Source organism: Ctenopharyngodon idella, chromosome 15 (genome assembly GCF_019924925.1).
Source record: "Ctenopharyngodon idella isolate HZGC_01 chromosome 15, HZGC01, whole genome shotgun sequence".
NCBI lineage: Eukaryota > Metazoa > Chordata > Actinopteri > Cypriniformes > Xenocyprididae > Ctenopharyngodon > Ctenopharyngodon idella.
This window is the reverse complement of record NC_067234.1, coordinates 29,222,623-29,246,086: the sequence shown is the minus strand read 5'-3', so window position 1 is coordinate 29,246,086 and position 23,464 is coordinate 29,222,623. Positions and strand designations below refer to the sequence as shown.

General features: G+C 38.1%; 2 protein-coding genes across 4 annotated transcripts; both read left to right on the top strand.

Moving 5' to 3' along the window:
• The first annotated feature begins 154 nt into the window (after positions 1-154).
• Positions 155-16,625, top strand: wdr81 (WD repeat domain 81). Of its 2 annotated transcripts, none has more exons than XM_051863978.1 (12): positions 155-400; positions 1,451-1,859; positions 3,562-7,079; positions 7,212-7,319; positions 7,422-7,615; positions 7,812-7,993; positions 8,124-8,289; positions 8,450-8,615; positions 8,700-9,527; positions 12,884-13,029; positions 13,166-13,348; positions 14,703-16,625. In XM_051863978.1, the coding sequence occupies exons 2-12, from the start codon at positions 1,501-1,503 to the stop codon at positions 15,027-15,029; spliced, it is 6,177 nt and encodes a 2,058-aa protein (XP_051719938.1). In that variant the 5' UTR covers positions 155-400; positions 1,451-1,500; the 3' UTR covers positions 15,030-16,625. The 2 variants fall into 2 exon arrangements, with proteins under 2 accessions (XP_051719938.1, XP_051719939.1); XM_051863979.1 differs by having other exon boundaries at positions 171-400; positions 1,461-1,859.
• A 15-nt stretch (positions 16,626-16,640) lies between these two features.
• On the top strand, positions 16,641-23,464 carry serpinf2b (serpin peptidase inhibitor, clade F (alpha-2 antiplasmin, pigment epithelium derived factor), member 2b). Of its 2 annotated transcripts, XM_051863996.1 has the most exons (10): positions 16,937-17,152; positions 17,282-17,311; positions 18,147-18,218; positions 18,620-18,697; positions 18,784-19,084; positions 19,218-19,361; positions 21,906-22,094; positions 22,260-22,402; positions 22,486-22,690; positions 22,880-23,464. In XM_051863996.1, the coding sequence occupies exons 3-10, from the start codon at positions 18,162-18,164 to the stop codon at positions 23,209-23,211; spliced, it is 1,449 nt and encodes a 482-aa protein (XP_051719956.1). In that variant the 5' UTR covers positions 16,937-17,152; positions 17,282-17,311; positions 18,147-18,161; the 3' UTR covers positions 23,212-23,464. The 2 variants fall into 2 exon arrangements, with proteins under 2 accessions (XP_051719955.1, XP_051719956.1); XM_051863995.1 differs by having other exon boundaries at positions 16,641-17,311.

Genomic DNA, 23,464 nt, shown 5'->3' with positions numbered 1-23,464 from the left:
GTAATTGCTTTCTAAAAAAATCGAAAAAAAAAATCTATTGCTATAAACTATATATAAAACTAAACCATGTATATATGGTCATTTGTTTTTTAATCTTTTTTTTTTTTTTTTTTCTCTGTAATATTGCGGTGACTTGTATTATGACACAATTCAACGGGTTGAGAATCACACGGTCTGGGAGCGCACGCACAGAGATGAGAGTCACGTGAGGCTCTGAACTCAACACTATGGCTTCTGAGGACAACAAAATATTCTCGACTTCTTAGGAAATTATTGTGCGGTTATGGTGGTTCTTAAAGTACTGGAAATACAATTTATACATCACGCAAACATGGGACTTGGCATCGTAACGGCAGCTGTTCCAGAGCTCAGTTGCTGACAAGCAGCAAACAGTGCAGAGGTGAGCAACAACAACAGCTAGATGGACTGATCTCTTCTTTTCCAAATGTTTGCTTAACGGTAGAGCATGTGTAGTTTCTTCAGCCAAACAGGTTGCCTTTTGACTTAATGTATAGAGTAACTTAGTGCTCCTCTGAATCTGTAACTTTACAGGCGAGAACTGACAGAAGTGCACTATTTCCTTTTCCTCTGGGCAGTGTTAAAGAGGAACTTAAAGTGTTATAGAAATTAAATATGAGTTTATGTAACGTGCTACATTTTATTGCTCGATATTTCCAATAGATTATGTTATAGATGATTATGTTATGATTATAATAGTAGTTATTCTGCTGAAGTATGGTAGAGCAGTCACGGGGTAATGCATGACATTTTGTGTGATGACATCAGTGCCCTCGACAAATCATTAGTTGTTGCTAGAGTGAAGATGATTTGATCTGCAAGCTTCTACTGTGCAAACATATGCACGCAGGACAACCAAATTTATTAAATATTACATATTTTATTTGCATAACATTATTTGTATAATAAAATAATTATACAATTGTTAAAGATTGTAATTATTTTAAATGAAGTTACAATGTTTTACAGTATTTTATTTTACAGTAATTTACATCTGTACATCATAAGTGTTACATTAAATATTTTTTGTTAATAATATGCATTATTGTCATTTGGTGGCATTATTGAGTGGATTACTTCTGAAATGTAGTATCGTACTATAGAAATTATGTACTACTATAAATATATAATTAATAAATATTTACTATTATAAATATTCTTTAGATTACACTTTTAAGATCATCTATGATGATCTATAGTAACTTATTTATTTAGTGTCATCAGACTTGCACACAGTGCATTATGTAAGCAAGTTTACATCAGTATATTACTCAAGTTTGCAGTCTTTTGCAGTGGATATAATGCACATTTTCCATGTGTCTCCAATTAAGTTATTATTATTTTATGTAATGAGCATATGTGGTCTACGATAACTAGTAGTATCTTATAGTGCTTTTCATTTTACTTCCTGTCATTCCTGACATTTTCTTAGCTTCTTACAGGGGCGTACAAAGGCCACAGTCTGGTTAACTGAAAGAGATAATGGAGTGGTTAGCGCCAGCCTTGGAAAGGGACCTGGGTATTGATCAGCGGCAGACTAGACCCAGTCAGCGACCCAATGAACTGGTGGTCCTGGTCCCAACTCGCTGGGTAATGGCCCTGAGAAACAGGAGAGTTACTCGATGTGCAAGATATGAGTGCTTTAGTGAGGGGGAAATATGCACTCTTCTCCAGCGCTCTCAGATGAAATTGCCATCTGGTTGGACACGTGTTTGTATCCAAGGCCTTAGAAAGCGCAAACTGGGATACCGATTAGCCAGGGAGCCAGGCTGCCATGGGGAGGGACTCTCTCGGGACTCTTTCATGACTCTGATGCAGGGAGTATCCCAGTCTAATTTAAGGTACAGTACATTGTCTTTTCTCTCTATCTTTCTCTCTCTCTCTCTCTCTCTCTCTATATATATATATATATATATTTTTTTTTTAATTCTGTTGATTAAAACAATCTATTAAATATAAACTTCTATTGAGATGTGTAAACATGCAATATACACTGCCCGGCCAAAAAAAAAAGTCGCTGTTTGGATTTTAATAGGCAATTACTTAAGAATCTATGACTGGATCATTATTACAGTGATTATTATGTTTCTAGCATGTTATATGTTTGGCAATGGTTCTTTTAACCCTTAAAGATGGAGTGTGTAGCTTTTCATTTCTTAAACAACCATGTAGGAAGACACATCATGGCCATACTCCAGGATGACAATGTCAAGATTCACCAGGGTTAAAATTGTGAAAGAATGGTTGAGAGAGCATGAAGAATCATTTTCACACATGAATTGGCATCTCTGAGTCCAGACCTTAATTTCATTGAAAGTCTTTGGGATGTGCTGGAGTACAGAGTGCTCACCTCTTGCATTGTCAATACAAGATCTTGACCAAAAATGAATGCACCTCTTAAAGGAAATAACATCATAACATTTATTTCCATCGAGAGGTGCATCATTTTTTGGTCAAGATCTTGTATTGACAATGCAAGAGGTGAGCACTCTGTAAAGTCTCCTCCAGCACATCCCAAAAACTTACACTGAGGTTAGGGTCAGTGCCAATTCATGTGTGAAAATAATTAATGCTCCCTCCCAACAATTGTTTCACAATTTGAGCCTGATGAATCTTGACATTGTCATCCTGGAATATGGCCATGATACATCTTAATACATGGTTGTTTAAGAAATGAAAAGCTACACACTCCATCTTTTAGGGTTAAAAGAACCGTTGACAAACATATAACATGCTAGAAAAAAAATAAACATTGTAATAATGATCCATCCATAGACTCTTAAGTATTTGCCTATTAAAATCCAAACAGCGACTTTTTTTTTTTTTTTTGGCCAGGCAGTGTATATCAAACAATATATATCAGGTTTTTTGCTGATATAAGAATTGGATATTTATTTTGTCTTGCTCATTTGTACTATTTTTACATTTAGATTACCTTTGCTATAATCCAATGCTCAATTAAAGTTATTTGGGAACAGTTTACAATAAGGTTCATTAGTTGACATTAGTTAACTACATTAGTTAACAAGAATTAATAATGAACTCTACTTCTACAGCATTTATTAATCTTTGTTAATGTTAATTTCAACATTTACTAATAAATTATTAAAATCAAGAGTTGTATTTGTTAACAGTAGTTAATGCAACATGAACTGTGAAGTAACATGAACAGACAATGAACTGCTGTATTTTTATTAACTAACGTTAACAAAGATTAACAAATACAGTAACAAATGTATTGCTCATGGTTAATTCATGTTACTTAATACATGAACTAATGTTAACAAATGAACATTATTGTAAAGTGTTACCAGTTATTCTTTAAAAACAATAATAATTTAATAACACTGTTAAATGTAATCTTTAGCAAATTTCAAACTGCATAATTTCCATTTTTCATACTGTGCATTATGACGTCGTGAGACCTATTGTTCTGTAAAAAATTTTTTATAGTATTTTCCAAGCAATAAGCATTTGGTGAATCAGTGTTTACTTGTAATATCCCACATATAGCGTTTTTTTGTTTTGTTTTTGTTTTTTCAGAAATCTGTGGCGTGAAGCTTACATGAACCATGTGCAACCATATGCAGATTTGATTGAGCAGACACCTGTTTTGGCCATAGATGCTGTTCGGCAAGCCTTGCAGAAACTGTTTTGCTCCAGCTTTATCTCTACCGATCGAGTGTCACCGTCCCTCTCTCCAGCCAAAGAGAAGGAGAAAGACTGCCCATTCCCATCCGGCAGCTCAGCCCCCAAACAAAGTACTGACAGTTTGTGTCCAAATGTGCTTCCTGTAGAATGCTTGTTGGAGTCAGAGGAGGTTCTTTACATGGTTTTCCCATACACACAGTACACTGTTCATGACATTGTCACATACAGTCCAGCTAAGCTGGCTAATAGCCACGCTAAGATATTGTTCATTTTGTACCAACTACTCATAGCAATGCGCGAATGTCATGCCTCAGGGCTATTGTGTGGCGAACTCTCCTTACTTGACATTGCAATTGATGAGCAGCTCTGCAGTCGCCTAAAGGTCTCACTGGCGCATTATGAAAAGTTTGGAGAATACAGGGATGATGTGTCGTATGCATTAGAAGGTAGAGTGCCAACAAGTGTTACAGCAAAAGACAATCAGAGTCATAACAGTGGTGTGAGTGAACAGCTTTGTCAAAATTGTCTGGATGAGCTCAAATCCCTGGTCCTAGACTGGGTCAACGGTCGAGTCAGCAACTTCCAATATCTGATGGAATTAAATCGACTGGCTGGGAGGCGTGAGGGAGACCCAAACTATCACCCGGTTTTACCTTGGGTGGTCGATTTCACTGTGCCATATGGAAGATTTCGTGATCTCAAGAGGTCGAAATTTCGTCTGAATAAGGGTGATAAACAACTGGACTTCACGTACGAAATGACCAAAGAAGCACTAGCAGCAGCTAATGGAAGTGGTGGAAGCAATTTTGCCTCAGATATTGGTGGACCAGTAGTACCTGGTGGCTCAGGACAGTCGGATCACCTCCACGTTCCCCATCATATCTCAGATGTTCTGTCAGACATCACTTATTATGTCTACAAAGCTAGACAGACGCCCAAATCTGTACTGTGTAGCCATGTTCGTTCCCAGTGGGAGCCCAATGAATATCCAGCTAGTATGGAACGTATTCAGAGTTGGACCCCAGATGAATGCATTCCAGAATTTTACACTGATCCTTCTATATTCCACTCCATTCACCCAGACATGCCAGACCTTGATGTACCTCCATGGTGTAACTCCTATGAAGAGTTTATTTCTGTGCATAGACAACTGCTAGAGAGTCGAGAAGTGTCTCAACAGTTGCATCACTGGATTGACCTAACGTTTGGCTATAAGCTATCAGGTAAAGAAGCAGTCAAAGCTAAGAACGTGTGCTTGCACTTGGTGGATAACCACACCCATCTCACCAGCTACGGAGTTGTGCAACTGTTTGAACACCCTCACCCACCTCGTCTTGCACCTTACCAGTATTCACCTCCAGAACCTCCTCATTTTGGTCCTGTGAACGTAACAACATGGCAGATTCCACCACTTGAAACCATGCTGGATGGTGTGGATGGATTGGTCCCAGAGGCAACAGGATGTGAATCCAGTGGCTGGTCAGTGGTAGGCAGAGACGAGGAGCTTGAGCAAGCAATGGAAGCTCTTGACTTAAGTGGCTCATCATCATCTACTTCTGTTCCAATCCCTATGGTTGGTTCTAGTGGAAAGTCCAGTGGGGAGAGTGTTTCTTTGGCTGTGTCTCCTTCTCATGGTTCTCTCCCTGGTGAAACACCTGGAAATGTCACGAATACCCTAGGATCAGGTATTAGAACATCCATGCTTCACAGAGCAGCGTCAATTAGTAAAAAGCCAGAAGCTTCTAATTTTGAGAATTTCAAGATAAGCCTGCCAGAGGGATTCAAACCTCTGCAACCTTTGGAAGAGTTAGAAAAGCTCAACATCTTCTTGGTGAAAGGTCTACACTCCCAAGCCCATCATACAACAGGACTTGACATGAACCAGAAAGACTTAAGACCTGTAATGAAAGTTCCTCTGTCATTCACAGATCTTTTCCAGAGAGATATGCAAGCCTTGGGTGTTCTCATCGCTGAGATCTTTTATTCCTCCAAACTGCGAGGACTGAGTCCAGGAACACATCTGAGTGATCGGTTTCAAGCAGTATTAAAGCTGTGCTTTACAAACCTTCGAGATGTTCCACTACCACTCCATCATGCACTGGAGACTCTTCTGCAGGTCCACAAACATTGTTCCAAGACAGAAATATTTACAATACACCCACAAGGACTACCGTTTCTGTTCAAATATGACCCTATTTATGAGGGTCTTCCACCACCAAACCCTTGGCAACTGCTTAGCCCTGTCTTGTCCCCTCTACCCTTTCCAGCATATTTCCCAACACTGCATAGATTTATATTCTCCTACCACTCCAAGATGGAGTCCATTAACAGTATCCAGGGCCGCGACATTGTGTTCAACTTATGGCAACAGTTGGAGACACTTCTAAAGGGTGACATAACTGCAGAGGGCCTTGAGATTCTTCTACCCTTTGTGCTTTCTTTGATGTCCGAGGAGTCCACCGCTGTTTATGCGGCCTGGTACTTATTTGAGCCTGTGTCCAGGGTTCTTGGGCCTCGCAATGCCTCCAAGTACCTACTAAAGCCTCTGATAGGGGTGTACGAGAATCCCCGATGCCTTCGAGGCCGCTTCTACCTCTACACGGATTGCTTTGTACTGCAGCTTATCGTAAGGCTTGGTTTGCAGGCCTTTCTTTCCAGCCTTCTTCCACATTTTCTGCAGGTCATCACTGGCTTTGAAAGCTGCAATACAGCAGGAGGGACTGAATGGGAGGGCTTGAAGGTTTTAAGGGGAGCTGCTGGTTCCTTAGATGAGGAAGAGGAGGACTATGAGTGTGAGGACGGGAGGTCGTCTACTGCCACATCTTCTGGCAAAGTAGGAGGAGGCAGTGGAGGTGCTAGTGGAGGCGTTGGTGTTGTTGGAGACCAAGGACTTGTGGATTACTCATCAGGCATCAGCCTTAATGACCAGGTTTTTCTGACTGAAGGTGAGGACTTTCAGAATGGCTTTTATGTGAATAATAATGCATCTGGAGCTGCCAAACAGCAGAACCAATGCTCAGCAAATAAAGACCAAGACCAGGAATCTCTCAGTGTGGGGAAACTGAGCGACAAGAGCAGCGCTAGTGAGGTGTCCATTGGAGACCGGGCAAGTTTAAAATCTGCTGACAGCTGTCAGGACCTGAAGCAAACTAGTGATGGTGAGGATGGTGGAGAGCTTGAGGATGAGGAGGAGACAGTAGAAGACAGAGAGAGTACAGTGCAAAGGGTGCCCAGTCTAGAGATGACTCTTTCAGTCTGCACAGAGGAGTCTGAGGCAACCGTGGCCACACTTGAGGGAGACATCATGAATGGAATTGCGCAAGAAGATGCAGAGAAAAACATGGAGGAAGAAGAGACTGAACATGACACTTTAGAGGACTCTGAGGAAAAAGAACACAAGATATTATTAGGTTAGTTAGAACAGAGATGTATCTTTTTATGCATTTGATTTATTTGTACATATTTAATATTCATACTATATTTTAGAATATTCAACAGTACACCTGAATTATGCAATAAAAAAAATACATTATCTTTTCCAGACACTGTTTGCAAAACTGTCAGATGGCTGTCTGCAAAACTGGGGCCGACATTGACATCTCGATTCATCGCTAGGAACCTGCTGCGATTACTTACTTCATGTTACATAGGTACAACTGCAGTCTCTTAACTGACATTTATCTCTGTATTCTAAATTTCTTTGTGGTTTTGGCTTTGAACATTTGTTAAAAATAATCTTTTTGTTTTTTAAGGTCTTGACAAACACCAGTTCATGCTCTCTGCGAATGAGGAAAATAGCCTTGAAAGCATAGGAAGTGTATATGAAAAGAAACCAGTTGTTGGTGACCAGACTGCACGACCAGTTCTCGAGTGTCTTATTTACATAGCGCATCTCTACGGAGAACCAGTGTTGACTTACCAATATCTACCTTACATTGGTTACTTGGTAAGCTTTTGAATCTCAATATCTATGAAAAAAAAAAACAGTTTTGGAAAAAATAGCCTGGCAAACCTAAAGAATTCATTTTAATTGAGAGATTATTTTTCAATAATTCACTTGAATCGATTAATAGTAGTGTTTTTCTCGTAATTTTTTTTCTTCATAGTTTTTATTCAAATTTCTGCTCCCTTGAAACTTGCAGGTCTCTCCACCTTCTTCTTGCCGTTTGAACACTCGAAAGGAGGCTGGGCTTTTGGGTGCTGCAGTACTCACTCAGAAGATTATAGTGTTCCTGTCAGACACCACTCTAATGGACATGCTGATGAAGATTAACCAGGAGGTTCTGCTGCCTCTGCTGGATTTATTAACATCAACTAAGATGGGGTATAATCTTACATAGTGCATCAGTCATGGTTAAGAAGTTAAAACTTCCCATGAGAATCAGAGCTGACCTCTGGTTTGTGGCCCACATGGGCTAAAATGGACTTTTATTAACTTGTCTCTCTGTGTTCAGCTTTCCTAGTGGAGTGCAGACTCGTTCCGCATTGTGTCTGAAGACCCTGAGCCTCATGGCACTGATCTGCCTGCGTATTGGCCGAGAGATGGTACAGCAGAACATGGCAGAAACCCTCCGTAGGTTCTTCCAAGTTTTCTCCTTCCTGAACTGTCTGCAAAATCAGGTAACCAAAGACAATTTGCAATAATTATTTTATTTATTTAACCAAGCAAGTCACAACAAATTCTTATTTTCAACAACAGCATGGCGAATATTACATTGGATATTGTATAATAAATAAACATAATTATTTAATGATATAAATGAATTTTCTGTATATGCAGATGGGAAGTGCCCCACGGAGGGAGGTTGGAGACTGCACATACCTAGACGTGTGCATTCCAGACGGAACAGAGGTTACTTGTGAGCTTGGGGTTTTGGAGGAACTTCAGGCTGTGTTTAATCCTGAAATGGCATATGCATCTTACATTCCTTTCTACTGTCTCGTTGGTAAAACACATTTCTACTGGTTAGCTTGACAAACACACCTTTTAAGCACTGATAAAGGTGTTCTATTCACTTGTTTGTTTTTAGGTGATGCAGCAATTCGCAAACTGGTTCTCAATCACGAGCTAGTTTGGAGTCTTGCCCAATCATATCATGAACGAGCAAGTCCAGGTAGCCCAGAAGCCAACCCAGTTGGAGGACAGAGAACATCTGCTACGGGCCTCTCTCCTAGTATGGGCCGCCATATGGGTCGTAGTCCCTTCCCTGCTCCCTCATCCACTTCCACACCACTAGGTGGAGACATCCTGCCTGAGTCAGGAACCTTTGGCAGTCATCTGGTGGGAAACCGTATCCAGGTACCCCGGGACACTGAAGCCTGTGGGAGTCCAAACTTGTCCTCTTTGGAAACATGGACGAGGCCTTATGGTAGCAATGCTCCTCAGACGAGTCTAGCCACCACTACACTTTCCTCAGCTGGACCTTCTTTCTCTCACTCCTCATACTCTTGGGTCCTGGGATCCACTCCGGAGGACAGCGCACTGAAACAGGACCTCCCACGCAGCAGCCGCTCCCTGCAGGGTAACTGGCTTGCATACTGGCAGTATGAGATTGGCCTTAACCAGCAGGACTTGCATTTCCACTTCCACCAGATCCGTCTTCAGAGCTTCTTGGGCCACTCGGGCACTGCAAAATGTCTGGCACCACTAGCAGGGGAGGACTATTTCCTGTCTGGGAGTAAAGACAAAACTGTAAGGCTGTGGCCGCTTTATAACCACGGTGATGGCACACGAGAGGTTGAACCCCGACTCACATACGCAGAGCACCGCAAATCTGTGTTTTATGTTGGCCAGCTAGAGGCCTTACAGGAAGTGGTGAGCTGTGATGGAACTGTGCATCTGTGGGATCAATTCACAGGTGAGGATGTAATAATATTGTTAATTTGAGCATCTGTAGTATTACTAACCTTTTGTGGCATACTATATGTTAATAGTTCATTTTTGTGTGATTAACCTTTTTTTTTTTTTCATTCGTATGAGTAACATTGTTTTTCTTCAACTTTCAACTTTTTATCATGCCTTCAATAATTAGTTTTTGCAACTTTTCAGATAGATTTATGCGTAGACTTCATTGTTTACCCTCATCCCTGACCTAGACTTTCAATATTAAACTTTGAAAATTCATCATAAAATACAGGGTATCCGTGGGGCATTAAAAAGCATTAAAAGTCATTAAATGGATTTTGCGAAAATTAATGCCTTAAATGGCATTAAAAAGCATTCAATTTTATTTCTACAGGCATTAAATTTTTTTAGATAGTTTTGAAGAAAAATAATACTACCAGTTTATTTTGAATAAAGCCTAAATAATTAATAACTTTGATTTGCTGTCGCAAAATATGTACATTGGTGTGATACGCACACGGAACCAGTTTGGTAATTGCCTCCGGCCGGTGCAAAATTGCCGTAACGCCGGTTTGGAAATCGCCCCCTACACCCTCATTCACTATTCCCTACATTACTCCACTAATATAGTCCACTTGAAGGAGTGAATGAAACGAGTGAGTGAATTCGGACACTGAGTGCACCGGAAGGGCTGCCGATTTCGCTGCTGCTGTTTAATAATCTTTTGAAATGTAGCAAACTGGGAGCTCCAGAAGTAATGAATATTTATGTTGAACTATGTTCAAACCTTTTAAATGATTTAATGATTAATTAAAAAGGAATTTATACCTGTATGATAATGTTGGACCAGCGCGGTTTGGAAAATGAATGGATGATAATCCAGCTGCGGGCGCAATCTCCTGGCGAGACGCGGGAATTCATTCAGCGCGCGACTCTCACAGTGCATTATGGGTATTCTATAGCGTTGAGCGTGCATCGGTTGTACGCTCGTTATTGCGGTGCATTGTGGGATTGAATGAGTGCACTCAACATCATCCACTATGGTTTTGGACAACACTACAAATGGCTGTCCCCTCAAATAGTGCCCTATTTAAGGGTATAGGGGGCGATTTCGGACACAGCCCTGGAGATGGAAGGCTGCATCAGTGTTGCCAACTTAGTGACTTTTCAGACCTCTTTTGCAAATTCTTTCTAAGAAAGCGTGTTGTGACGAATATAGCGACTTGTTAACCTGATCTTGCTTCCGAGACCCCCCGGTACTACCGCACGAGCGCGAGATCTTGCTTTCCTGCCGCAGGCGCACCTCTCTGGTTCAGCAGCGCATTCAGTTGAGGATGTGCGCTCTGTCAGAGAACAAATAAAATAGATACTATTGCTTCTAACCTGAGTGATCATTTTACGTGTACATATAGCCAAAATCACAGCAAATGTCTTTATCTTATGTGTATGGTGATTTTTGTCAGACAACGTCTCGATTATAAATCAGGATTTTAGTGCTGGTGTAACATGTCAGGGCTCGACATTAACGCTTGTCCATTATTCCGGGTTAAGTGGATTTTTTTTGAAGGGGCAAGTGAAAGAGAATTTTACTTTCCTGGCCGGGCAAGGACCTGATTAAAATGTCAATACCAAAAAACAAAAACAAAAAAAACAACAACTTGGGAGTCACCAAAACGCGAGAATGACTGATTTTATTACATTTAGTGTTAGTGGCGATCGATAGTGGATAATAATAGTCTGTATAATGTACTGACGGTAACAAGGTTGCGCTGAGGCTCGCGCACCATCTCGAGGAGAAATGGAAACATGAGCGAAGCGCACACAAAAAGAAACTTGGTTAAACATACTGCGGTAAATATTAAAAATGTGGAGTTTTTATAACTTGATACTGGTAAGCAAAATCACACCACCAAGAATGCTGTTTTCCTAAATAGGCTACCATCACGATTAAAAACGTGACACTGGTTTCATACAACAGTTCAATTAACAAGTAGTTAACATTAAGTAACTTACATTTTAGAAGGAATGCAGCAGTACCATAGCACAATACTCAGCCGTTTTCATTACTGAATGATTCAGCGTTTTGAACGAATCGGTTGAGTCAAAGATTAAATGACCCATTCATAAACAATTGCCTCATTATTGATTGTATCAGCCATTGGAATGAATCGTTTGAATGAATGACTCAATGACTCACTCATTAAGACAGTTACTTGCTGCCACCTACTGGTGGTGTAGTTTTATTTTTAAAAGTGTCATTTTCCCCCCAACATTTCTTTTTTGTATTTTCAAAAAATATTTAACACAATCCCATAACATTATTTAATGCAGTTGTTATCTATCACAAATATGCAGATTTACATAATTATGTCAAAGCTGCAATATTCTGAAAGGATATTGCTTCAGAACAAATTTATAATTTCACAAAAAAAAAAAAAAAAAAAAAAAAAATATATATATATATATATATCCTATTTTTTTTTTCCAGACAAGCAACTGTTTTACTCGTACAAGTGAATAACCGATTTACGCAGTCACCATTTCATATTGTCTGACAAGAAAAACAGAAAAATTTATAGATGAAACAATTTTATTGGGAATTTGGCTGTATTAAAATATATTATGTGAGCAAAAAGGGTAGCACCAGAGAAGCAAACAAATGTTGGGCTGACACTTGGCAGAATGCGAATACAACGACATGATGAATATTCTAATTGCCTTATGATGTCATCTATCGACATTTAGCGACATATATATATATATATGTCATTAAAAATTAAAAAAAATTGGCATTAAAAAGGCATTAAAAAGCATTAAATTAGATTTGATGAAACCTGTAGAAACCCTGAAATATGAATTATTCATTTAACAATCTAAACAAAAAAATTGTCGGCTAAACATTTAATTTACAAAACATTTATTAATATTTAAATACATTTTTTTTTTTATCAAAATAATCAAATAATGAAATATTTCAAATATTTACTGTGTGAAATATTTTTTTAAATTACCATTGTTCCACAGTTATTTCCAGTGACAGCAGTGAAATATGAGATGTCATATATTTTTGTGCATAATTTCCAATTAAGCTGTAATTTTGGCAAATGATGTAAAAATTATGAAAATAATAGTTAATTTTGTGTATTTTGAATACATAAAATGGTAACTGTTAATTTAGCCATAGGCCAGAGTCACAAAAATGCATTTCCATCATAGAATGCTATTATTAATAGAATCATAAATATACAAAACATTCCATTACAAAGAAGAATACATTTCTTGTACATTACATATTGCGTGTTTTGACTATCTGTCAGACCAACAAATTTAACATGATTCCTTGACTCTCTTTCTCTTTCATATGACTAGGTAAGAATTTACGCTGTAATGAACCTCTGGACGGGAAGAACCCTATCACAGCCGTCACCACAATGCCTGCTCCTCACTGCAGCATAGTGTTTGCTAGCGCTGACTCTGTGCTGCGTTTTATAGACCCGCGCAAACCTGGCTTGCAGGTACTGCTCAATCCTCTCCAGTCATTTTTACATCAGTTGTTTTTTATTAAGCATTATAGTGGCCAGGCTGTTGTTTTATTCCTTCCTGCAGTGCTTATGATTACCAGTAAGGAATCTGTTTTTTCTCTGTTGACAGCATGAGTTCCGTCTAGCCTACAGTAACATGAACGCTGGGCTGATCCGCTGCTTGGCTGTCAGTCCGGGGGGCCGCACTGTGGCGGCAGGTTTCTCCACTGGATTCATAGTGCTGCTGGATGCAAGAACGGGTCTGGTGCTAAGAGGCTGGCCTGGTCACGAGGGAGATATACTGCAAATGAAAGTGAGTATGCAAGTCGTTGGTTAATGTGTAATGTAAGACGCGCATACGACTGCACACTCTAATGTCCTTTGATGTTTTCACAGTTCAACAATAATTGTAAACAATAATTGCACCTTTATTGACATTATGTAAGAAGGATACGCACTGTTCATAAAAACTGTGAATCAGATTGTTTACTTCTCTACCACTCATCATGAGTTATTAGTCCAAATGATTACATCCACTGCATGACCTTGTTTTAGAATGGAAAGGAACCAGAAATCATGAGTGTCCAGTGGATTACTGGAAATGGACTTTTACTTCAGTTTCAGTGTCTTCACATTAGTGCTTGAAATTGCAGTATGATGAGTAAAACTTGTACTGTGTTGGTTTGTTCAGATGCAGTCAACAAGCGACTAGAACTAGGCAAACTTTATTTAACCCTGATTTGTAGGGTCAAAGGTCTGTCTCTGCCACCAGAGGCCCATGTTTGGGCAAATATAGACATGAGTTACTCATTAGGACAAAATCTATGAGCCATGCAGATTGCTGCACAATTACTTTATTATTCTTGACTTATTAGGAAATGGATGAACCTTAGCAGGGTTCAACAATATTTAGCAGGGTTTCTTCTGCCCCAGGGCCATTGTTGAGGGAGTTTTGGGCTGCTGCCATGTTGCTACTGATAATCTCACATTTATGGATCCTGTACATCGATTTTTATGCATTTTATGAATTTAACTGTTTGGTTTTCTGATATATTCAACTTAATTGTCACAAATTCTTCTGATTAGTCAACAAGATAATGTGGTCTAGCTGGTTAATACAGATTTTTGCAAAAATTACTTGGGACAGTCTTTGGAAAGTTTGGGGTCCTTAAGATTGTAAATAATAATTTTAAACCACAAGGATGCATTAAATTGATCAAAAGTGTCAGTAAAAAGACATTTATAATGTTACAAAATGTTCAATTTCAAATAAATGCTGTTCTTTTAAACTTTCTATTTATCAAAGATTACTGAAAAAAGGTATATTTTTGATCAAATAAATACAGCCTTGGTGAGCTTAAGAGACGTCAAAAACATTTAAAAATCAGTATGCCATCATTTTCCAGCAAAAGTGTGTTTATAAATTAATTGGGTTACTTTATAGCTATATAATTTCGAGCCTGTTGCAAAAAAAAATAGTAAAGAAAACTAAGCATTAAATGAAAAGTAAGAATATTCATAGCGAATATTAAAAAATGGATCATTCTTTTATAGTAGGGCCAGTAAAAATGTTGACACGTCAAGTGAAAATCAAGTACTGGGTCTTTTAAAAAATGTTGATACTTCTCCACCTGTTGACAGTGATTATTTTATGTATTATTTTGTAGGCAACAGAGGGAAATTTGCTCATTAGTTCTTCATCTGACCACACATTGACCGTTTGGAAAGATGTGGAGCACAAGCCACTCCACCAGTACAGGACTCCATCCGACCCCATCCATGCATTTGATCTCTACGGTGCTGAGATTGTGGCAGGAACTGTTGCCAACAAGATCGGGGTGTACTCCATTCTGGACAGCACAGCCAACCTGGTGGGATCCACCAAGCTCAGCTCAGAGAACTTTCGTGGGACTCTCACAAGTCTGTCTGTGCTGCCCACCAAGAGACTTCTGCTGCTCGGCTCTGACAACGGTGCCATCAGGCTGCTGGCTTAAACGAACAAGTGTTGTGTTGCTTTTTCAGAATATAATATATTCCTTGTGCCACTTTTGGCTCCTTCCCCAGAATGAAACAATCTTGCCAACCATGCACAAAGAAACCTGTTTCAGTTGTAGAAGGAGCAAGCCTGATATTTCCATATTAACCTCGCTGAAAAAGAACTTGCGACCTCGCTCTTTAGTTAGTAACCAAAACTGAATATTGCCTCCGATTCATACAATCAAAAGAATGGTCTTTTTTTTATGATTTTTAGGGTTCATGTGATATAACTGCACTAGCTGCTTTGTATGTAAGAATCGACTCAAAAAAGTCAAATGAATGGACTCTTATATGCATGCATGAGATGAGCTGCTCAGGAAAGTTCAAGTGTGGTTCTAGTGTAGCATTTACACTTTCCATTAGACGAGTGAAATCACCAAAAACAACACTGTGAGAATCACAGGTTAGACTATGTTGATCATATCATATGATTCGATTCACCAGACTTGCTCAGCAACTATGCAGTATTCATGGTAGACGTTTATAGTGCACCATGTTTGGCACTTTTTTCTATACTACGCAGTACGTTTCTACATCCACGTCAATGGAGCATAATGAACAAGACAATGTGACCTTGGTCAAGTCCAAGATGAGTCTTCATTCTGTTATTGTACACTGACTAAGAGTGTAAACACCTAATATGCAATGGGGTGGTCCTGAATCCTGAATTTGGACCCTCTTGACATTTAAAATGTATCTAACGACTATTTAGATCAATTTGATGCTTTATTAACCTTGATGATGTATTAATTCATTTGTTTGTCACATCAAACCCAGGTCAAGTGACATGTTACATTTTACACACAACATACTGTATGTATGTTTGTATATACATACACATTTATATATTAATGATATACGAGATATATATCTTTGTTGAGCCTAATGCTTATGATCTTAAAGAATACTTTTTTGCAACATCCTTGAATAGATATGAACTAAAATCTAACCTATTTAATTTATTACTGGAATGCTTTATGTAAAACATTATCGTCTCTAGACATTCCGTATATACAACGTTAGAATATTTAGTGAGAATTTATTCAGATTTCTAAAACATGCGTCACTGGCTCTCTAATTCACCACAATATATTTTCTGAAACCCACTAGCTGTCAGGTTTGGAGAATTGGCTTGTGAATTATGAGTTCTGATATGAGTTCAGGTCTTTATTATAACTGATTAGTGTTCTAGTTTTCATTTTGAAAAGCACATTATTTTATGTTACTAAGTAGAGGTTTTCATTGAATCCTGTATGGTCAGACAATTTGGAAAAGTGGATATTGCTTCATATCTGACTCCTCATAAGTATTTAAAAATGCAGTTGGTTATTATTTCACTATTATTCATGCTAAATATAATATCCATTTGAGATTTGGCAAACATCTGTCTGATATAACACAAGCAGCACACTGTCTAAAACCACACTGGCCATTGCTCTTTTGTATTTCATTGTGAGTATTTTTCTTCTTTATTTTTAAAATGTGACCTTTTTCTATATACTCACTAAAATGAACCTTTTCAATGATTTAAAGTAAAAGAAATAGATAATAAATGTGTCTTGTATTTTTTTAAATTTCATCTGAAAAACATTGGAATGGGGCGATTGAATGACCTACCCGTTGATGAATGAGTGGGATGGTCAGTTGTTTGGGTCGCTCTAGATTTTCGTGCTTGGAACCAGAGCACCCACCAGAGAGGTTATTCTGGTAGGACAAAGTCCATTTGATTGTTTGCAACGCACTGCTTTTCAACTGCTCTCAATTTGGAGATCTTGGCAGATGCCACTGGTTTGTTTGTGTGGCAATATAAAAGCCCTCTATCCAATAACAGTCTTTATTAATATCAGCATTGGCAGTGCTGACTTGTCATCTCCTCCTCATTTATTGTGCAGTTTTTCTTGTGCAGCATGTTTACTCAAACTCAGTGTCTCACATGCACTGTCAGCAGTGAGTTGATTTAGCTCAGCAAACTATATAGTACCAGTTTATAACCTACTCCATACTTCACAGATCCACGAATCTACACACTCGAGTTTGATGTTTGACCCCAAGGTCTCTCAATATTTACATCTATGAAGAGGTAGGTACTAAGACTATATGAGGTAAAGATCAATGAAAGTTGAAATGTAACAGCCTGCTCTGAGACTGCCAACCCCTACAGCCAAGAATTTTCCCATTGCCTATTTTGTGCTTTTCTTTCCTAATTCAGGGCTGGATCCTACAACTGGAGATTTGCACGGTAAGCACGCAGTTTTGTTTGTTGTCTTGTATACGTTTTCAACGTAAATAGTTGTTTGCAATGTATTTGGAAGATTTTGTGTTGAAATATAGAAGTTGATTCTGTTGCTGCCAGCTCTTGGGTTAGTAAATATGTACATTTCATCTTTGTTTATGTGTTTTTGATGTATAATCAATTAATAATCAGTTAATTCCCATGAGAATGTTTTCATAAAACTGTTTTTGAAAATACGTATTTGTGTTCATTTTGTGTCAGAAGTAAAATTCTGTAAAAACGTTTCCATATCTATTTTTATTTTGTGTATATATATATATATATAATTTATATATATATATAATTTTCCTGTGATCTAAATTTATTTTAATCTGTAGCTTTAACAAAAAGCTTAACCATGGAATTATGCAACAGCTGACAGACCTTTAGCCATGTTAAGTGTTTATTGATTGTTTAACAATCTGCGAATTTAAAAAATAATCCACCTTAAACTGGGCCTGTTAATCAGTTCATGTCTATATTTGTATTTTATTGCCAGATTTTAATGGATCATGGATTTCTGTGCAAGTGAGGGAGACCTAAATGAATTATTTTAAAAAAAATATGTTCTATCATCAACAAATATACTATGTGTGAGGGTGCTTCTTGTGTTAACATCTTAATAATACACCCAAAATTTGTATTAATGGATATAATATGTATTTTATCCATAATAATTATGAGTATTTAAGGATAGTATGTAAAATGGAAGAGTACCTTTTAACAAATGACTAGTGATCAATGAACAATAAACCAAATAATTACAAGTACTGTATCAATTGTTTTGTTCTTTGGTTTTTAGACAATCTTCTAGAACATGAACTTGTGTTTTCTGGCATTCCTCCTCCTTTGTTATGCCAAGCAAGGCTGGACGGTAAAGCACTCAACTGATCTTATATTGTTTTTTGGTAACACTTTACAATAAGGTTCATTAGTTAAACATTAGTTAATGTATTATAACATGAACTAACCATGAGCAATACATTTGTTACTGTATTTACTAATCTTCGTTAACGTTAGTTAATGAAAATACAGTTGTTCATTGTTTGTTCATGTTAGTTCCATTAACTAATGTTAACAAGATTTTGATAATGTATTAATAAATGTTGAAATTAACATTAACAAAGATTAATAAATGCAGTAGAAGTGCAGTTCATTATTAGTTCATTTTTACTAATGTTAACTAATGAACCTTATTGTAAAGTGTTACCTGTTTTTTATTTTCATATGATTTTATTCCATTTAAATGCCATGAATTGCTCTTTTTCACTGCAGGAAGATACAATTGAACCAGAGGATGGAGCGGATCATTTAATTACTATCATCCCACTGCTGCCAAGTGAACCCATATCAGTAAGAACCCACAATGCTCAGTGCTCATCCTTAAGGGTATACATATGTTTAGACTTTTGACACTCCAATCGCACTGTCCCTCTCAGGATGTGAAGGGCACTCTTGACCCCACCATAACAGAAGCACACACGGGTACTCCAGATGGCCTGGAAGCAGATTCTTCAGCCACGGTTCCCTCTCCTGGACAGAAAGAGGGCTCCTCTGAGGAGGACCTTGATACGCTCTGTGATGGGGAAATGTCTAGCCAACAGATTAAGCGGACCATAGGCAACGGCATTATGAAGCTTGGCCTTTGGTTCCTGGAAAACTTGAAGCCTAGTCCAGAGCAGCCCAATGTCATAATTTCCCCTCTTAGCTTGTCCGTTGCACTCTCACAGCTAGCGCTGGGTAAGTCTGGAATCTACAATAAAAACAAAGAGAATAAAAAATGGTTTGGTTTCTGTTCAGTTCATATTCATTTTTTGCATGCGTACATATTAAAAACAATGAGACAGTCTTTTGTCGTTTATCTGAATCTCAGGAGCAACAAATGAGACGGAAGAGCTGCTTCTACACCACCTGCATGCAGACACGCTGCCCTGCTACCACGCTGCCCTCAGCAGCCTCCTGCGTAATTTCCGCAAAAGGAACCTGTCTATCGCCAGCCGCATCTATCTGACAACTGGTGAGAGAAACGCACATGTAACACAAAACATGTACGTTGTCAGCAATTGCATGCTGGTCTATACAGTGGCCCCAAAAAGCTTTTTTATGTGTGTGTGTATATTTAGGTCACTTAAAATCATATGAATTATGCATTAGATGCATTAGTACCTTTATGAAGTAATTTCCCCTGATGTTCACACAAGAACATATTTAATATGTATATTCTGTCATTAAGTACTCACCCTCATGTCTTTTCACACTCGTAAGACCTTTGTTCATCTTCGGAACACAAATTAAGATATTTTTGATGAAATCTGAGAGGTATATGACTCCATAGACAGCAATATAGTCACCTCTTTCAAGGTCCAGAAAGGTACTAAAGACATCGTTAAAACAGTCGACGTGACTGCAGTGGTTCAACCTTAATTTTATGAAGTGATGAGAATACTTTTTGTGCGCAAAAACAAAACAAAAATAACGACTTTATTCAACAATATCTTCTCTTCTGTGTCATGCATACGTTGTTTATGTCCACTGCTTCCAGGTTCTAGGTCAGAATGCCGACTCATTATTGGTTAGCTCCCGCGTCAGCATCACAAGCATGCGTTGTGCTGCTCACGTGATCAGCTTTGGCCAATACTGAGCCGGCATTCGGACATAAACACGAAAGCCTTCACTGTGCTTACTGCGGAAACTGCGTTAAAGATGACAGGGAAGAGAAGAAATTGTTGGGAAAAGTCGTTATTTTTGTGTTTTTGCACACAAGAAGTATTCTCGTCGCTTCATAACATTAACCCTTAAATGCATGAATGTTTCGCCAGTTATTCTTACATATTCGGGTCTTTAACGACCCGGAACTATATCTAACACGGATGGATCTCTACCTGTCGCGGTAATATAAAACTCCTCTGATATTAGAGTAACAATTACAGAAGAATAAAATAAAGCATATTTTGTTACCTTTTGAAACTTGGAAGGGCACAGTTTGAGCAGATGTTTAATGCCATCATCACTGTCCTCGTCAGAGCTTATTTTTCCAGTGAATTCATAAATGATAGTTTTGAGAATATGTTTGAGATCACGAATATGAGCCCATTCGCGATCTCAAAAAACGATATCATTTTCAACATCTTCAAAATCAATATTTTGATCGCTGACAGCGTCACCAGATCCATCAAGTGACAGTGACAGTCATATTTGATTGCGTTCATTACTTGCTCTGCAGTAAATCGCTGAGCCATTTCATGTTTTGCCTATTCTTTCGTTTTCTGTCTGAATGAAACGTCACTTCATCATTGTGTATCAGACATTGCCACCTTGTGGAATAAAGGTGAATTGCGCTTATTCCGTCATCAAAGATTCAATTATTGTTGTGCAGAAAAAAATATACATACACTGAAACACACCTCGGGTCATTAGCGACCCTATACAATTTTTTTTTACAAAAAATGAATGGGAAAACAGGCATTCTTTTATAATTTTATGATTTTTCTTGTTATATTGTTTATAATGAATTGATTGAGGAATACTAAGAAGGTTGATGTCTAACTTTAAAAAATGAATGAGGAGGAGGGTAGTGAATGACATCCCGGGTCGATAAAGACCCGAGGTATGCATTTAAGGGTTAAGGTTGAACCACTGCAGTCACGTCGACTGTTTTAACGATGTCTTTAGTAAATTTCTGGACCTTGAAAGTGGTGACTATATTGCTGTCTATGGACGAGTTATATACCTCTCGGATTTCATCAAACATACCTTAATTTGTGTTCTGAAGATGAACGAAGGTCTTACCGATGTGGAACAACATGAGGGTGTGTAATTAATGTCAGAAATTAAATTTTTGGGCGAACTAACCCTTTAAAGTCACCATGAAATCAAAATTGACCATTCTTATTTTTTATGTTATATTGTAGTGTTTATTATAAATAATTTATCTGTGCTCTTCATTGTTTTTTTTTAATTCATGTGCCCTCATAATCTTTAATCAAAAATGTTAACCTTCCCTCCCCCCTCAAAACGACTTCTCTTCCTGTCATGCGATATGGTGTGAGGGCGGGGCTATTGCGCTCTGTCACGTTTCTGCCTCCATTTTGTTAGCAACACCCAACTTCCAACGACCCAAACAATACCCGAAGGACCGCCCTACAATTTTTTTTCCTCTCATTTTAAAAGCCATTTCACGCGGATATACGTCACAATAGGGGGAAAAAAGAACAATCGCAACTTCCGTTTCATGCTGACTTTAAATTCAGAATTAATTCATTTATTTTAAGGTTTTAAATTTTCTTAAATAATGCAAAGACATGCATTTTTTAAAAGTGGTAAAATATCCAAATACATTTTTTACATTTTATGGATAGTATTTAAAAAAAAAAAAAAAAAAAAAAATCATATTATTAACCATTCACTATAGGCTATTTGAATTTTTTTTTTTTTTTTTTTTTAATTCTTCCATTTGTTTTAAATAGGATTGGAAATTTGCTTTTATTTTTGTACTAGCCGATATTTGAACAACAATCAATTACTATACTATGCAAAGATAATGGTTTTCTGTTTTTCTCAGGATTTAAAGCAAAACAGGCGTTCATGGAGAATTCTCAGAAACTGTATGACTCAGAGCCGGCCACTTTGACTGATATCAGTGACATCAATGAATGGGTTAAGAAAGCCACAAATGGACACATCTCAGAGTTTCTGTCCAGTCTCCCTCTCAGCACCGTTATGATGCTGATCAATGCTATGCACTACAAAGGTCAGAACAAACACCTGTTACCAGCAAGTATTTTGCAATTTTCTCTTGCCCTTCAGTGAGTCACATCAGAGGTTTTGCATCCATTGCATTATCGTTCCCTTGTTATTTCAAAAGTGTAAATCAAAAAAGGACCATAGAATCCAAGTCTAATTTTCTCTCTGACAGGAGAGTGGCTCACCCGCTTTGACCCTCATTTCACCTCCTCTGAGCTCTTCTACATAGATGAAAACCAGATTGTTAATGTGGACATGATGCTTGGGCCTAAGTATCCTCTCAGTGTTTTCACCCACCATGAGCTGGATGCCCAGGTTATTGCCATTAAGATGCTACTTCATAAATAGCACTGATTAAATCTCTTTTCCTAACCTTTTTTCCTCTTTGACCTCTACAGGTTGCTCGATTCCCCTTTAAAGGCGACAGGAGTCTACTAGTGGTAATGCCAACATCTGGACATGTGAATGTGTCAGCCATTGCAGCTAAGCTCAATATCTCAGATCTTTATATTCGATTACCACGAGAAAGAAACATGCAGGTCAAACTCCCAAAATTCAAACTTGATTTCAACCAGGACCTCCAAGATGCCATGACAAGCATGGGTAAGATGTCTTGCATCCAGTATGTGCACATTATGACTAGTTAGTGGTAAATATGTTTAAGACCTATAATATCTACTGCATTTTCAGTTGCCCCATGATAATCCAAGGAGAGCATTCTGGATTCACAGTCATTTTAATATTCCTTCTAATTATGTATACTAACAAATATATAATTCTACTGTAATACAGGTCTAGGGATGCTATTTAGTCATCCGAAGCTGGACCGCATCTCCGAGGGCCCCTTGTTTGTGTCCAGTGTGCAGCATATGTCCAGTATTGAGATCAATGAAGAAGGGGCAGAGGCAGCGGCGGCAACAAGTGTGGTCATCTCACGCTCCAACCCTTCATTTACTGTCAATCAGCCATTTTTCTTTGCCCTAATGGATGACTTGAGTCAAACGCCATTTTTTCTGGGAGTAATTTCCAACCCAAACCCTGGAGCATCCACTATGGTCACAAACTCTGGCAATTCAGACAAAACTAGTGACAAGCCACAATCTTTTGAAGTTCATCCAAAGTAGTTTTCATACTTTTAGCAGAATGAGTCCATAAATGATTGTTGACTGCATAGTTGGTCCCCACTGGGAGGCAAATTAAGGACATATTTTCTAAAAGTAAACATGAGGTTTATAAGATAATTTGAAATTACTCCCCCTATGTGAATTAATGTTGTTCTAAATGTCCTTGCTAGAACAAATCTTGTTAAAAAGTCATGATTTATTTCTTCATTTTTTTTTTTTTTTTTTTTTTTAATTAAAGAAATTTGAAGAGAAA